At 42.6% G+C, this 16,132-nt stretch overlaps 1 protein-coding gene across 1 annotated transcript in view; it reads left to right on the top strand.

Annotated features, from left to right (window-relative positions):
• DOCK2 (dedicator of cytokinesis 2) overlaps positions 1–16,132 on the top strand; it is a 413,845-nt gene that overhangs the window by 52,178 nt on the left and 345,535 nt on the right. Inside the window, exons 9-14 of the mRNA XM_053907087.1 lie at positions 2,283–2,364; positions 8,000–8,135; positions 10,718–10,793; positions 11,767–11,843; positions 12,436–12,561; positions 13,774–13,898. Of these exons, the coding sequence (XP_053763062.1) occupies positions 2,283–2,364; positions 8,000–8,135; positions 10,718–10,793; positions 11,767–11,843; positions 12,436–12,561; positions 13,774–13,898 (622 nt within the window). The remainder of the gene's footprint in view (positions 1–2,282; positions 2,365–7,999; positions 8,136–10,717; positions 10,794–11,766; positions 11,844–12,435; positions 12,562–13,773; positions 13,899–16,132) is intronic.

Consider the following 16,132-nt stretch of genomic DNA (forward strand, 5'->3'; position numbering starts at 1 on the left):
GGATAAATCATGGTCCGATTCCAGTGGATGCTTAAAGAGAAGTTTGGGAAAGCTAAGGTAAATTTTTGTAGGACAAAAAAAAAGAAGCATCTTAGACATCAAGCCAGTGGCAAGGCTAATTTCAAAAAAAAAAAAGAAAAATCTTGAGGAGGAGTTGGGATGGTCCTCCCCTTCCTTGGAGGAGACTGTCATGTGCAATAGATCTTACCTGGCTCGGTGCCAGGTAGGCCTTTGGTCTTACCACCTAGTACTTGCTGGGCATGGATGGATAGGGCCAGCTCAGCCCTCTAAGTTGCTTTTCTTATTTATTGTATTTCCCCTAGAAGAAAATTGCTAGTGCCTGATGTTTAGACCTAACAGGCTGGTTCTCTGTTGGTCATGCTACATGTGATCAAAGGTCCTGGGAAATACCCAGGTATTTCACTGTGACATTCTGGAGATAACCAATGGGAAATAATAACAATTATTATTATTATTATTATTATTATTATTATTATTATTTTATTTATTTATTTTTTTGTATGGAACCTTGGAGGCTTCTTGGTTAGTTTGCTGAAAATTCCACTGAAATATTTAGAACTTACTAAGGAAAGAAAGAAAGAAAGAGACGAAGGGAAGGAGGAAGGAAAGAAAGAAGGAAGGGAGGAAGAAAAAAGAAAAACTACATTTAACTTGATTGAATTTTAACCAGTGGTTAATCTAGAGCTGTGTTCATTTTGTTATCAGTGCCATTTCCCCCTTGACCTTGCTTAGACTACTCTCATCAGTCTTCTAGAGGTGAGTAGAGAGAGAGTAACAAGACATCAGAGAGAACAAATCTCTAAAAACAAGGGACTTCCCTTAACTTTGTTAAATTCTTAATATTCTTTTTTAGGATGATTTGGATTTTGAGCTTTACTTTGTTTTTATCCTAATTCAAGATAATGGGCATTTATTTAACACTAACTATATATGCTCCTGTATGGCATGGCAAACCTTATGACTCAACTCATCAAACTACTAAGTTTCTCCTAATTTTCCCAGTGTGGCTGGACTGACTAGTATGTACCCCACAGGGTGGGTATGGTTGCTAGAAGATGTAAGATGGTAAATGATCATATGTCAGAATTGTGTGACTGCCCCTCCTAAAACCCTTCAGGGAGTATCCATTACTTTTAGGATCAAGTCAAAATCCTTGGGTGACCTACAAGGCCTACATGGTCTGTCCTCTCTAATTTTTCTCTTACCACTTTCCCCTTGGATCTGGTTTGTATTTATTTTTATCTTATTTTATTTTATTTTATTTTACTTTATTTTATTTTATTTTTTTGTTTATTTATTAATGTTTATTTATTTTTGAGAGACAGAGAGGCAGAGTGCGAGTGGGAAACAGGCAGAGAGAGAGGAAGACACAGAATCCGAAGCAGGCTCCAGGCTCTGAGCTGTCAGCACAGCTGAGCCTGACGCGGGGCTTGAACTCATGAACTGTGAGATCATGACCTGAGCCGAAGTCAGACACTTAACTGACTGAGCCCAGGCACCCCTTGGATCTGGCTTTTAGGTGCATCAAGCTACATTCTGCCTCAGGGCCTTTAAATGCATGTTTGCTTTGCCTGAAACATTTCTCTTTATCTTTTCCTGACCGACTTTATTTACATGTCATATCCTCAGCAAAGACTTCCCTGAGTACCCAGACTAGGACAGACTTTTTTGATATACATTCTTGTAACACTCTGAACTTTGTTTTGATAGCACAATTGCATATAAATAGTTGTCACAACTGCATTTAGATAGTTATTTCAGTGTATCTCAGATAATGACTAAGGCCATCTTTGGCCCATCATACTGTGACATTCCATTCAAGAAAACAGTCCTATGTCCAATGGATCATTTTAAAAAATTCAAATCTTTATTCAGTCTTGAAAAGGGAATGAGATGAGAAGGGCAAATATATTCTTAATGTCCAGCAAAATATACCAAAATCCTTTCCTCCTCATCTCTTCCACTCTTAATAATGCTACAGAGAATGCTGCTTCTCTTCAAAAATATTAGGTACCTGGGCCAGAATTTGCTTAGCAAATGGGGGAGGGAAAGAGACTATGAATGCACACATGTTATTGATTCTTTGCCCCCTGTCTCTGTTAGTGGTGATCTCTTAGAGGGAGGGACCACATCTGTCTCAAACACTACCGTGTCTCCAGTAGCCAGCATGTGTCAGGCACACAGTAGAGGCTCAGTGAATATTTTTTCCAAAGCAGTGTTGAGCCCCAGGCAGTAACCAGTTGCCACTCTTCTTCCCACAGTGAGAACTACCTGGTGCGATGGGGCAGCAGGGGCTTCCCGAAGGAGATCGAGATGCTCAACAACCTGAAGGTGGTCTTCACGGTGGGTGTACATTCTTCTTGTAGCCATCTTCCACACTCACAAGGATACAGTCTTGGAAGTAAGAGGCTGGCCACTTGATCAGGAGGGAGCATGACCTTGGGAAGGATTTGTGTTCTGGGCTTTCTGGAGAGATTCAGAACAGATGGGGGGCTGGGGGGGGGCGGGTGTTTTGTGCCCTAAAGAAGCTATTAGGGAGGTGGGTCTTCCCCTCTCTATATCTTCTTCCCTCTTTCTTTCTCACTCATGTGCACACTGAGAATACACACAGAGCGCTGTGTAAACAAGCACAGACTCCTTCCAGCAATAATGTCTGCGTGAACTAGATACAGCAGCTATTCTGATTTATCAGTAAATTCATTGGTTAATCTGAGTTCCTTTCTTTGGCTCAGACTTTCTAAAAACCTTTCTAAAATGTATCAGAAAAAAAAAAGAACTCCTAAGAACATTGGCTGCCTTGATAAATTGTATATTCTGAATAAAATTAAGCATAGATGACTAAAGATCTTAATGGATCCCTGAGATCATTCTTCCAAAAACCAATACTTGCTGGGCAAGACACATGTAGAAATGTTGAAATCAATTGTTAGTTGGATGACTTATTTCTGAGAGTGAACCTGGCTTTTTAGTTGTGGGAAAGACAAACAGTGGAAATCAGAAGATAAGGGTTATTATTTTTAGCAAAGACTTTTCTCTTGTCCTATATCCATGAGGGTGTGTTAAGAGTGTTATCTTAAGATACCTAAGGATATTGGTGTTCTCTGCAAGATCCTTTGGAGAGAAGAGCATTTATGAGATTTTTCACTCTGATGCATGTGTTAGCAAGGAAAATTACAGAGGAGGAGTCAGGGAGGGATTTGGGCATTGGCCAAACCTATGAGTTTGATCCAGGAGTGACCGACATGCTACATTAACCTACGCTGCTCTACAATAATTTTCCAGTTACAGCCCATTAAGTGCAATGTCTCATGTTATGTCACAATTAGATTGGAGTGCAGCTGATTTATTTTGTTTGTTATTTCCTGAAAAATGGGCCAGAGGCATGGAATAAGATCAGAGTCCTAATTGCTTAGACAAAGTTTTCCTGGCGTATATAAATGTGTCTCAGTCATGTTTATCTATTATTAGTTAGAAGGAGGAGCCTATTTATTTTCTTGATAAATAGGAAAGTCCCATAGGGCCTCCTGATTAAACCAGGAGACAGATGTTTCACGAGAAGGACAGGGACAGGGAATCAATCAGTGATTCATTTTGCAGAGAACCAATTCATGATGTAAACATGCAGGAAAGGGCATCGGTAAATTTGTGTCTCTCAATATTAATGAGAATGTGATTCTGCTTGCATGGAATTCTGCCTGGGCTGCTATGTCTTCTTCCCACAGCAAATGAACTTGGGAACCTTGGTTGACTGGTTTAACAGGCTGATATTTCTCTGTCTTGAAATGATGGAAGTCTTCATTTTGGGACAAGGAAAGTCATGATGCTCTAACTTCTTTTATTGATTCAAGATCAATTCAATGAGTACCTAACATGTGCTTTGTGCTAGGTATTGGGGATATAGCATTGAATAAGCTTATTGAACCTTTCTATCATGGTATGATGGGGGGAATTCGGAAAATAAATAAATGAGTAAATAAACAAGAAAATGTCAGAAGGCAATCCATGCAATGCAGATAATTAAAACAGGATGATATGATGGTGTTTGACTAGGACTTACTTTCAATTGGACATTGAGGTGATATTTAAGTTAGAGATGAGATGAGACTTGGCAGGTATGTGCCTTGCTGTCCTTATTTATTTTTCTCTGGATGTTAGCTCTTTCTAGTTTCTTCTTTGAGGGCAAAGCCCTAGGAGCTGGCACATGAGTCGGGCCAATGGTGAACTTCCCCTCTGTCTCTTTTATAAGCATTCAACCCCTTAGATCTGTAAGAGGAAGGCAGAATATACTACCAATTTCCCTAAGAATTTGCCCCCTTTGGGGGTTGTTGCTAACATACAGGAAACAAGACTGAACAATAAAAGGAGTACTAACGAATTACTAAATTGGGTGACACATGTTTTAAGTTTTATTGCACTGCCTCAACTTCCCTAATATGTCTGAGTTTTATAAGGTCAACGTAAAAATGAATTAGAGACACCACAAATTGGAACACAGTTCTGAGGAAGGATCACACATTTATACACTCTCCAGAGAGTAACAATGTGTTTGAGCATTTTGCTGTGCTTGCATAACATATTAAGATGGTCTGGGTGCCTGGGTGGCTCAGTTGGTTGAGCATCCAACTTTGGCTCAGGTCATGGTTTCAAGTTCATGAGTTTGAGCCCTGTGTCAGGCTCTGTCCTGACAGCTCAGAGCCTAGAGCTTGCTTCAAATTCTGTGTCTCCCTCTCTCTCTGCCCCTCCCCCTCTTGCACTATCTCTCTCCCTCTCTCTCTGTCTCTCTGTCTCTCTCTCAAAACCCAGGCACCCCTATGTTTTTAAGTTTATTTATTTATTTTGAGAGAGACAGAGACATTGTGAGTGGGGGAGGGACAGAGAGAGGGAGAGAGAGACTCCCATGCAGGCTCTGCACTGTCAGCATAGAGACTGATGCAGGGCTTGAACCCAGAAATCTATGAGATCATGACCTGAGCTGAAATCAAGAGTCATACACTCAACCGACTGAGCCACCCAGTCACCCCAGCTTAATTACCTCTTGGAAGGCCCTATCTCCAAATACATTTTCAGGTTCTGGGAGGTTAGGACTTCAACATATGAATTCTGAGGGGACATAATTCATCCCATAACATCTAGGGAGGATCCTTTAGGTGCCAGGGTCTTTGTGACTCTGGAATGCCTCTGAAAGATACCAAACTAGATGTTTCAAAAATATGAAAATTTCTAATGAGAGGGGGGAAGTAATTAGTGATGAAAATCATTATAAGGGAAGCAAGCCTTGAGCTCTTAAGGTTGGAAAGGAATTGGATATATAGAGGAGTAAGAGGTAAGTATTTGAGGCAGAGGTGTGGACAGGGGGCTTAGGAAGAAAGATTGAATCGAAAGTGAGCATTGTGTGTTTGTGGAGCAGTAGCGGGATCTTTGTGACAAAAATAGAGTACTTACATGCAGAGAATAGTGGGGAATTGGTCAGGTAGGACAGCTGGAAATATATTATGTCTGGGATCTTTCACGTCAGCTGGGGAAGATTAGCACTAATAGGGTAGGAAATAGGGAGCTATTAAGGTTGTTTCGGGGAGAGAAATTAAATAATGAACATGGCTTCTAAAGATGAGTTTTTCAGGGATATCAAAGTGGTTGGGAGGAAGGAGGCAGACAGGCCAGAGAAGAGGCTTTCCAACCATCTGCATGTAAGATAATTGGGATCTCAAATTCAGTTGCCAATAGGGCAAGGCAGAAAATACAAATGAGTGGCTGAGCTTCCTTAGCCAGAAAGCCCTCTTCTCCCCTAACTTTCCTCTCCCCTTGCCCAGTAGAGAGACTTTGAGGAGAGTCAGAGAGCAGATGTCCATTCCCTCAGCAGGTGAAAGGACAGCCCTTGTATCAGTCAGAGTTCTCCAGAGAACCTGAACCAATAGGATATATATGTAGGTTTATTCAAAGGATTTGGCTCACAGGATTGTGGGGACTGGCAAGTTTGAAATCTGTAGGGCTGGCCAGCAGGCCTGAAATTCAGGCAGGATTTCTTTATTACCGTCTTCAGGCACAACTCGTCCTTCACTGGAAAACCTCAGGTTTGGGTGCTAGAGGTACAACAGCGAATAAGGCCTCAAGGCCTTCAGCTGATAGGATGGGGCATATCTACATTATGTATGGTAACCTCCTTTACTTAAAGTCCATCGATTATAGATGTTAATCGGGCCTACGAAATACCTTCACAGAAGCATTTAGACTAGTGTTTGATCAGGCAACTAAGCACCATGGCCCAGTCAAAGCTGGTGCATAAAATGTGGCCATCACGGGGGCGCCTTGGTGGCTTAGTCAGTGACTTCAGCTCAGGTCATGATCCCAAGGTTTGTTTTGTGGGGCTGAGCCCTGTGTTGAGCCCCATGTTGGGCTGTGAGCTGACAGTGTGCAGCCTGCTTGGGATTCTTTCTCTCCCTCACACTCTGCCCTTCCCCTGCTCACTCGTGTGCATGCTCTCTCTCTCTCTCTCAAAATAAATAAATAAACTTAAAATAAAATTAACCATCACAAGCCTGAAGCAGGAAGGTGTGGACTACATTGGGACCATGTTTTGTCCCCAGAAACTCTGCACACCCCCATGCTCTTCTTTCCACACCATACACACTGAGAGCCTGGGGATGGCTGCTTTGCCTGGACCCTGGCTCTTATGTGAGCTGACAGGCTATTCCCAGTGCATATGCCTATATGAGGATTAACTTGGAGGAAAAGCAGCTATTCCCTAGTGAGGCCAGGCCCAGGATTCTCTGCTCGGACACCAACAACGTGCCTTGATCCCATCTGGAAGGGGGTTCCAAGAACATTGAAGCTTTTAGATTTGAGCAGGACACCCAGATACTGAGGTGACCTGGGTGGTTTTCCCTCCCGTGTATCTTTCTAATGGGGAGAGAGATATTTTGTGGTAGTTAGGTTTATGGACTTTGGTGTTAGAATGACTGGACAGTGTCTCCAAGGACTAAGGTCATGACCTCTGGAAGCCCCTTGTCTTCTTCGTGTCTCAGTTTCCCCCTCTGTAAAATGGGGTGCAAAAACAGTATCTACTTGAGAGAGTTGTTAAGGATCAAACAAGATGATGGCATGTGAGAAATACAGCACCGTGCAGGACACATTAGTGTAGTTCACCGGTTTCAGTGTTCTTCCTTCATGGCACACACCTGAGGGCACTCAGCTGTCCCCCTTGAAGTTAGCTGCGGCTGCCTGCCTTGCTTTGGCCATTGAAATGCAAGCCAAAGTGATATGCCTTGTCTGGGTGGAGGCTTTAAGACCAAAAGGTGATTCGCCACATTTCCTTCCCCTGCTGTGAGGACAGTGGAAGCACCTGTTCTGAGGAGATGGCTAGCCCGTCAGCTAGAGGCCCAGGGTGGGTAATTGAGCAAGGTGGGAGAGGAGTGGGTGGGGGGCAGCTGTCTGCATTTGGCATTCAGCCTGAGCTAGAAGTAAACTTCTGTTGTCTTATAAAGCTCTGAGATGCTGGGATTACTTGTGCCACAACAACCCATTCCTGATTGATATACATACGTCAGGTGCTCAGTGAATGTAACTATCAGGAGCTTTCCCTCTTCCTTTGGCCTTCTCCCTCAGTAGTGCTGAGTGGTGATGAGACAAATGAAGTCATTTGTAGCAAAAGCTATTTTGGATCCATCAGCTGGCATATAGGAAATGTTGCCTGTATGACTGATATTGTACTTCTATCCTCTTCTCATTGGTTTGAAATTGAAGAATGGGGATTGAACACCAGAGACCTGTCACTCAGTTTCCTTTCTAGAACTTTCTAAAACTCACAGTTCTTATCTATGGAATGGGTGTATTGTCTTGTTTTCAGCCTTTCCTGTGACTAATTGTATGACTGGTCCTTGTACACTAAGTGCTAAGTACATCTGCCCCAGAATTTGCTATCACTAGGCTTCCTTTTCTACTTCTTTAGACACATGGTAACTATTAATTTCCTGCCCTACAGGACCTCGGAAACAAAGACCTCAACAGGGATAAAATTTACTTGATTTGTCAAATAGTCCGAGTTGGGAAGATGGATCTCAAGGATACTAATACAAAGAAGTGCACGCAGGGACTGAGACGGCCCTTTGGGGTTGCAGGTAATGACATACTACATACCATTAACTTTTACTGGAGTGCACATTTTATATGGCTGAATTTTAAAGATTCTTTCTTTCCCTCTCCTTCTTGCCCTCCCCACCAAAAAAAAAAAAATTTATACCAGACAGCTCCTAATACCTACATTTCTGGTGACTAAATAAAAATAATTGGTGGCTAAATCTAGATTTATGATGAAGGCAGTGAATAATGGATTCCTCGTGTCTGCAGCAGAGTGTTGGGAGAGCATTGCAGTCTGAACATTTGGCGCCTTTGCTCCCCAGCGTGGTGAAGGAGGAACAGTTCGGGTGGGATCTAATTATGAGGCACAAATCACTTTTTAAAAAATATCCAGGACAGGAAATGCAGTTACACAGAATGAGTCACTGGCCACACATCTAAATTCTAGATGGAAGTGGACGTTTGGAGAGTTGGTGTGACCAAATGAGGTTGCTTTAGAGCAGCCTCACCTCCTCATTTTTCTCCAAGCCTTAGCTCTCTCTCGGGGTTTCCAAGGCTTCATCATTCTTTAACCACTTTTATGGTTTTTGTTATATTTAACTATAACTTGCATTATTATTTACCTAATATATTTTCTTTTAATTAGCCCACTTTAAACTAAAGTACACTTTTTGGAAGACCATTTAAATACCTGTGAAAACAGCTATTTTATATGCCAGTTTTATTTCTTTTTATTAAAATATGCTTTTTTGTTTTTTGTTTTGTTTTGTTTTTTGGCTTTTTAGAATGAGAGAAAGTGCAAAAGAGCCGGGGGGTGGGGTGGGGAGGGGCAGCAGGAGAGAGAGAGAGAAAATCCTAAGCAAGTTCCAGTTTCAGTGTGGAACCCAACACCAGGCTCGATCCCCCAACCCTGGGATCATGACCTGAGCTGAAATCAGCAGTCAGATGCTCAAATAACTGAGCCACCCAGGTGCTCCTAAAATATACTTTTTAAATCATGTACCATTTATAATTCCTCTGTATCATCTCTAAACCCTGTGTTTCAGGTTCTTCGTTCAAGATACCCCGATCTGTAAGCACAAACCAGCTGGCTCTCCAACTAGTCCCCTGGCACTGCTTGCAAAGTGGTGGAGTAGATGAAGTTAGCTTATAATGACCTAACTGGTTTTTTTTAGCCTGGCATTGTTGCTAGCTAGATAGTTAGGTGACCTTGGCAAGCATTTTGCCCAGGGACTTAGTTTCATTATCTGCAAAATGAGAGACTTGGACCGATTGATCTGTGCCCTGCTCTGAAATGCTGATTGTATATAAGGGATATTCCTGACATCGTAGTGTCCCTGTTAAGGCAGTGAGGGTTCTTCAACCTTACCTCAAACCGTGCCTTTGTCCTCATCTGTAGTCTGCGTGCTCTTTTGGCTTCAGGTGAAAGCAATTTGATGTAACTGAAAGGTTCAGGCATAGATTGCTTCAGGCATAGCTGGATCCAGGAACTCGAATTTATATCTCATTATCTCTCAGCTCCTATGTCCTCTTGCTGACTTATTCTGAAGATGACCGTCCAGCTAGTTGGCAAAATGTGGGCCATCTGTTCCAAGCTTGCATCTTACCAGTTTAGTAATCTAGCGGAAAGAAAACACCTCTTTCCCGTTGGTTAGTAGAAGCCCCAGGAACATAAATGTAGGCAACATGCTCATTCCTGAAGCACTTACTCTGGGCATGGGGATGTGGTCCTCTGACTGGACAAGTCATATGAACAACTCTGGAGCCAGAGGGAAATTGCTACACCCAAACCATGCTCACTGAGAATGGGCTAGGAGGGGTGTCTGTTGATCACAGGAGTGGACAATGGATTCAAATAACAGTTCCCCTTCCTTCTGTCAACTCCCTGACTCCCCTCTTCAATTAAATGCAGTCATTGGCTGATTATTATCCAGACAGTTTTAATGAGCTTGAAGTGTTTGAGGTATTTCATGTCACTAGGGTTTTGGCTATATTTGACTAGCTGTTCTCCATGCCCCTCCCCTGCCCTCACCACCATTTCTATAATCCCCTCTCTAATTCAGGAGTTCTTCACCTTGGTTTTATGGGCCTTTAGTGGCTAATTTGAGGTGAAATTTCAGAGGGTCCAAGATCCCTCTGGAATTGCAGGGTTCAAAGATCCTGCAGTTAAGTATTTGTGCATATGAGCATGTTTATGAAAAGGGAGCAAGTAGATTTCATTAGATTCTCAGGTCCCATAGGGAGTCCTTGTGCTTGGGTTTTGTAGGCACAGTAGACACCCAATATATCTATGTCAAATCCAATCCTGCTTGTTTAATTTCATAGACACTCTTCTGATTCTTTTCTCTTGGCTTTGGCTAAACCACAGTCTCTTGGATATTTCTGTGGCCTACTGACCTCCCAAGCTGCTTTGCCCAGAAGTGCTTGCCAGGTGCTACACATTATGAACCCTTGCTGTCTGAGTATTGTCTGATTTTGGCTTGCTTGCTTTTTAAGACTTTCTGACCCAACCTCTCTTATCCTATAGTCTCATCCCATTGATATCCCTTCCTGGGAGCAGGAGTGTGTAAGTCATTAATTCTTTTTTCTTTCTTTCTTTCTTTTTTTTTTTTTTTTTTTTTAGTTATGGACATAACAGACATCATCAAGGGGAAAGCAGAGAGTGATGAAGAAAAGCAACACTTCATTCCTTTTCACCCGTGAGAGATTTTCCATTTGTTTCCCTTCTTTTAAACCACACCCTTCCTCATTGAAGGCTGCTGGAAAGTAGGCTGTAATTCCCTGAGTTGGCGATGGGCCCATTGGGCCTCCCAAGAGGAGGGCCGTAAAAGAACGAGTGTGTCTCTGTGCCAAGGCACTTGAGACCAACCTGCTTTTCACATATTCGTTCATCAACTGTTCTGTATTTGACAGAGTTTGATTGACATCTGGCAGAGGGCTGGGCACTGCAGTAGGCATGGGGCATGAAGTGGTTAATAAGATAGACGTGGCCCGTCTTCTTGGATCTTATACTTTAGGGAATTAAAATATATTTTGGGGAATATTTTGGGGAATTGATGGGGAATTAAATAATCAACAAAAGATTAATGCATTGATTACAAGTAATACAAGAGCCATGACTCTGTGAAGCAATAACATATCAAGAACACAGAACAGGGAATCGTCACCTGGTTCTCACGGATGGAAATATCCATGACTTGAGAGGAGGGTAGTGAGGAGGGTAAATGTCCTTTTCCTGCTCTGAAAAGGTGTCTGTAAGAAAGCAGGACCTGCAGTTTGAGAATGTTGTCTTTACTCTGTTACCCCAAGGATGTCCAGGGAGTATGGTGTTTTGTTATTGGCAATGAGGTCAGTGACTCTCATTAAAGCCTTTGCCACCTTACTGAACAGATGTTCCTTTTGAGGGCTTGGGAATCCTTCCTTTCCAAGAGTCTTCCTAGGGAAAGAAAAATGGCCTCTACTTATAGCAATGATGTTCCCAAATCTCCGAGCCATGTTGCTTTGTGGCATTTCCTGATGGCACCTATGCTGTCTGAGCTGTAATGGGCAGTCTCACTTTTCACCTAAGGTGTATGGAGGGCCTGGGTGACTTTCTGGAACACATGGAACCACAAGGTGGGGACCTTATTGACAGTGCCGCATGAGCATTTTGTGCTTTCTTTTCCTTCCCAGAGTAACAGCTGAGAATGACTTCCTCCATAGCCTGCTGGGCAAAGTCACGGCCTCCAAGGGAGACAGTGGAGGGCAAGGTAAAATGCCACAATGTGCCCAGTGGACTGGGCTCTGTCTTGGGAGCTCTTGATTCTTTGGAAAACAGTTCAAAATCCTAAACCCTGGGAAACATAGCCTTCCTTCTAGACAGACCATTGTGAAGAATGGAAGCATGTGATCTATGGAGATGGAAACCACATCTCCTGAATCTGGGAGGCATGTCCTAGTGCCTAGAGGAAGAGGGGAACTGATATATCCTATCTCTTATGTGTCAGGCACTCTCATATATCTCCTTAATTGATTTAATTCTTCCCACATTCCTGTGAGATACGTGGTATCTACCTCACTTTACAGAGGCTAGGCTTAGAGAGGTGGGTTAGTTTGACAGAAGCTGACATTGCTAGAAGGCACCAGTGGGATTCAAACCCACAGATGTCTGGCTCCAGAGCCCATCTGCTTTCCACCTTCCTTCCTCCTGGGTTGGGTCACTGCTTCTGAGATTGTTTCTCTCTGCTTCCAGTGGTGTCCTCCAAAAGGAGCTCAAGGGAAGAAATGGTGGGGGTTGGGGGTGGGGGCAGCAAGATGAGAATACCTTGAAGTTGCCTCTTCATGGTGAGCGTTCCCTTCCAGGCCTCTGGGTGACCATGAAGATGCTTGTGGGTGACATCATTCAGATCCGCAAGGACTACCCACACCTGGTGGATAGGACTACTGTGGTGGCCAGGAAGCTGGGCTTCCCAGAGATCATCATGCCAGGTCTGGCCTTCTCCTGGGGTGGGGGAGATCTAGCTTGTCACATCCATTTTCCCTTTAAAAAGTCAACTCCTTACTTTTCTACTACATCTTTTCTGTTTCTTTCCCTGAAGGTAACCACTGGAAATGATTTTTGTATATCCAAAAATCTTCCATACATTCACATAATAAAGACAAACACATAAATATACACACATGTACTTTTTCCCCTCACAATGGGATCACACTTCATATGCTTTATATACCATTACTTTACATACTTTAAGAGTTCTCTGATTTGCTTTATCACTTAATAATTTATCATGGACATTCTTTCTACTTTACTACACATTGAATAATTCTGTTCTTTTGGGGAGGATATGTCATTCTCTTAAATTTTTAAACTATTTTTTTTTTTATTACCAGAGGACTCCATGCTCATTGTAAAATGTTAGAATAGCATGAAAGGGTATAAAGTGAAACGTTAAAAGCTCCCTCAAATCTTTGTCTCTAGAAGTAACTGCTATTAACATTTTCTGAACGTGTATATAATAAAAAAAATAAATAAATGAGATGATATAATAACATTCTTCTGAAACTTCCCTTTTCATCTTACTCCCGTCTTAGACTTGCATGCATAGCTGCTCTCACTTACTCCTCCTCCTCCCCACAGTGTATAGTGGTCCCCTAGGGGCCTGCCCTGTGGTTCATTTGGACCTGCTTTACCTGTGACATCAACTCCTTGTGCATTCCCCTGTGGGGCTTTCCGTTCTGATTGCCCCCCATTCCTGAACACCTCCTGACCCTCCTTCCGTGTTCCTTGGGGACTCGAAAAGGCACTCTATCTTCTGCACAGTGAAAGATTGTGTGGCTGACTGTGGTTGCTATTCATGGGCCACGATCAGCTCCATTGGAGCTTTCCTTTGCCTTTCCAGAAGGTGTCACTAGAGGATGGAAATTAAATGATTTTAATGGGGAGAAAAACAGCCAATTTTGACCATCCCGCCTACCTTTTTACAACCGATGTTCTGGCGTTCGTCCATCCCCTTTTTACCTATCTTCCCAGCCTCCCTGATGAGGAAGCAATGCTTTTTTCAAGCATGTCTGATCTTGATTTCATTAGTAGATGTCAAGGCAGGGCACTTCCTCTCAGGCCCCCACTCCCTGTGCTTCCCAGTCAGTGTCTCTCCTGCGGCACAGACACCAACTCTTGTCTCTCTCTCCCTCTGCCTGCAGGAGATGTCAGGAACGACATCTACATCACTCTCTTACAAGGAGACTTTGACAAGTACAACAAGACCACACAGAGGAATGTTGAAGTGATCATGTGTGTGTGTGCAGAGGATGGCAAAACGCTACCTGTAAGGGCCCCTGCTGCTGTCCCGGGTGCCCCGGCCACCATGGGTGCTTCTGCTCTCAAAGATTTGCTTTTCTCATCCCAATATGCTAACTCCCAAGAGCCTTTGGGATGCCTTGAGTAACATGATCTACACCTTTAGAGCTTGGTTAGCATACTGGCCCATAGTAAGACCTTGTATCGTGTTGTCTTTTACATCAAAGCAGTTTTTCAATGTCTGTCTCTCTCCTTTCATAATCCCTTTTTCTTTTTTCTATTTCCTTTTTTTTTTTTTTTTTTGCTTGACCTCAGCTTATAGGTCAGTTTTTTTGCTGTTAAAATGTTGTTCACATTGAAACTTGAGCTGGTTTATTCAGGCAAAATCCATGACAAGAAAAAGGATCAATACAGAGCCTTGGGCTAGTGTGGAGACTCAGGATGGCCTCAAAACAGACATTCCCAACACTTAATCCAACTCCCTAGTGCTCAGCTAGAATTCTGGTGGAAAGCCTTATTCGTAAATTGGTCTCCAGAGGGCCAACACAGTGTATTCAAGAATGCAAAGCACATTGCTATAAATATTTATACAGCATATGTCCTATATAATATTTGTCATGTGTGTTTACATTTATTTACTTATATTTCCTCAAAGGTTGTCAGCAATTGTGTCCAGTGTGTGGGAGGGCTCTGCTTCTCCATTTCTCCTTTTGGAGTACTGAGCTGAAAATAAAATCAGCTCTCAGCAGCAGTTTCAGCGTGGGCAAATATTCCTCTTAGGCCACAGTAGGTGATTAGATAGCACAGTACCGTGGGGGCGTTGAGTATTGATAAGTCATCTGCTCTAGCCTTGGGGCCTGGGGCTCAGGCAGATATTTCTACCCTCTACCTAAGAACATAAATGGCATTCACAGGGGAATTACTACGTGCCAGGCACTGGGATAAGTATGATGCATTGCCATTATTATCCCCATTTTTACGGGGGTGGGGGCAACTAAGCCTTCAAGTGAAACTGCTTTTCTAAGTACATAAGTACTAAGTACTTTTCTAAGTACATACATAAAGTTAGTATATGGTAGGGATGGGGTTTGGTTCCGGTTTCAGGCCCTCTTAAATACTTCACTATAATGCCTAACCATTAAAAAAAATCCTCCAGTTTATTTCTTATATCAAAAAATGATGCTAATAACCACTTCTTTCAAATTCTGGGAAGATTAATAATTATTTTTTAAATTTAAAGAAAGCCCCAATTGTCTTTTTTGTTGGTAAAGACTGGCCCCATTAATTAATATCTAGTTGAGCAAAAATTCAAGTGTTTAAATCATCCTCTTCTTGTTGGTTCTGAAAAGTAAAATAAGTGAGAGACATTTTGCTCAAAAGATCACAAAAGAAGAGCGGAGGGCTTTTATCTGAAAGGGAAATTGCATTTCACGAATGTATAGACCATTGCTTTGAAGTTATTTTTATCCGACTACCTGTTGAAGAACTTTTAAACCTCAGCTTCATTTTTAAAAACACTGATAGTCTCACCTTCAGTGTTGTCAAAGGACAAATTAGAAGGAACATTTAGCAGGAATGCAGGCATCGAATCTTGCTCCTGAACCATTCTTCTACCTCTGCCACCCTTTCCAGTCACACCCGACCAGGCTGCGCAAACACGCTCATCAAAGATGAATATATAAGCAGGTATTCTGGGGGCTGAAATGGAGAGGTAACTATGGGGCACGGTGATAATTTGCAGTTTCCTCTATTAGGGAAGTTATGGGGGAGTTCAGTTGACTGACTATTGAACATTGCTAAGGAAGCCTGTGGGAGGCTGTTCTTTCTTTATTTGCAGAAATAAATATTACTGCCTAATTAAGTGTCAGGCAGCACACTCAAATACTTTTGATACTGGTGGGTTCCTGTGGAAACAGTTGCCTTCAGAGGTATCTATTTCTTTTCCTGCTGCAAGTGCACACTGCCCTTGGCAGAGCAGGGCCAGAGGACAGAGTAAGTTACACGTGTCCTTGGCCCACTTTGGGGTCTCAGCAACCTTTTACAGGAGGGGCCATAGCAGAAAAGCTAATGCAGTGGACTCTGGGATCAAATAGATCAAGTTAAAATCCCAACCTCCCTTCCTAGTAGCTGTATAATCTTGGATAAGGTTTATTTGTCTATAAAAGAGGAGTCATAATTTCCTCCTCACAGGGTTGCAAGTCAAACAAAATGGTAAGGGTAAGGCACCTGGTATGCAGTAAATACGCAGAAACAGGAAAGGGG

The sequence above is a fragment of the Panthera pardus genome, unplaced genomic scaffold, assembly GCF_024362965.1.
Source record: "Panthera pardus isolate Hobbes unplaced genomic scaffold, ASM2436296v1 HiC_scaffold_2, whole genome shotgun sequence".
NCBI classification, from domain to species: Eukaryota; Metazoa; Chordata; class Mammalia; order Carnivora; family Felidae; genus Panthera; species Panthera pardus.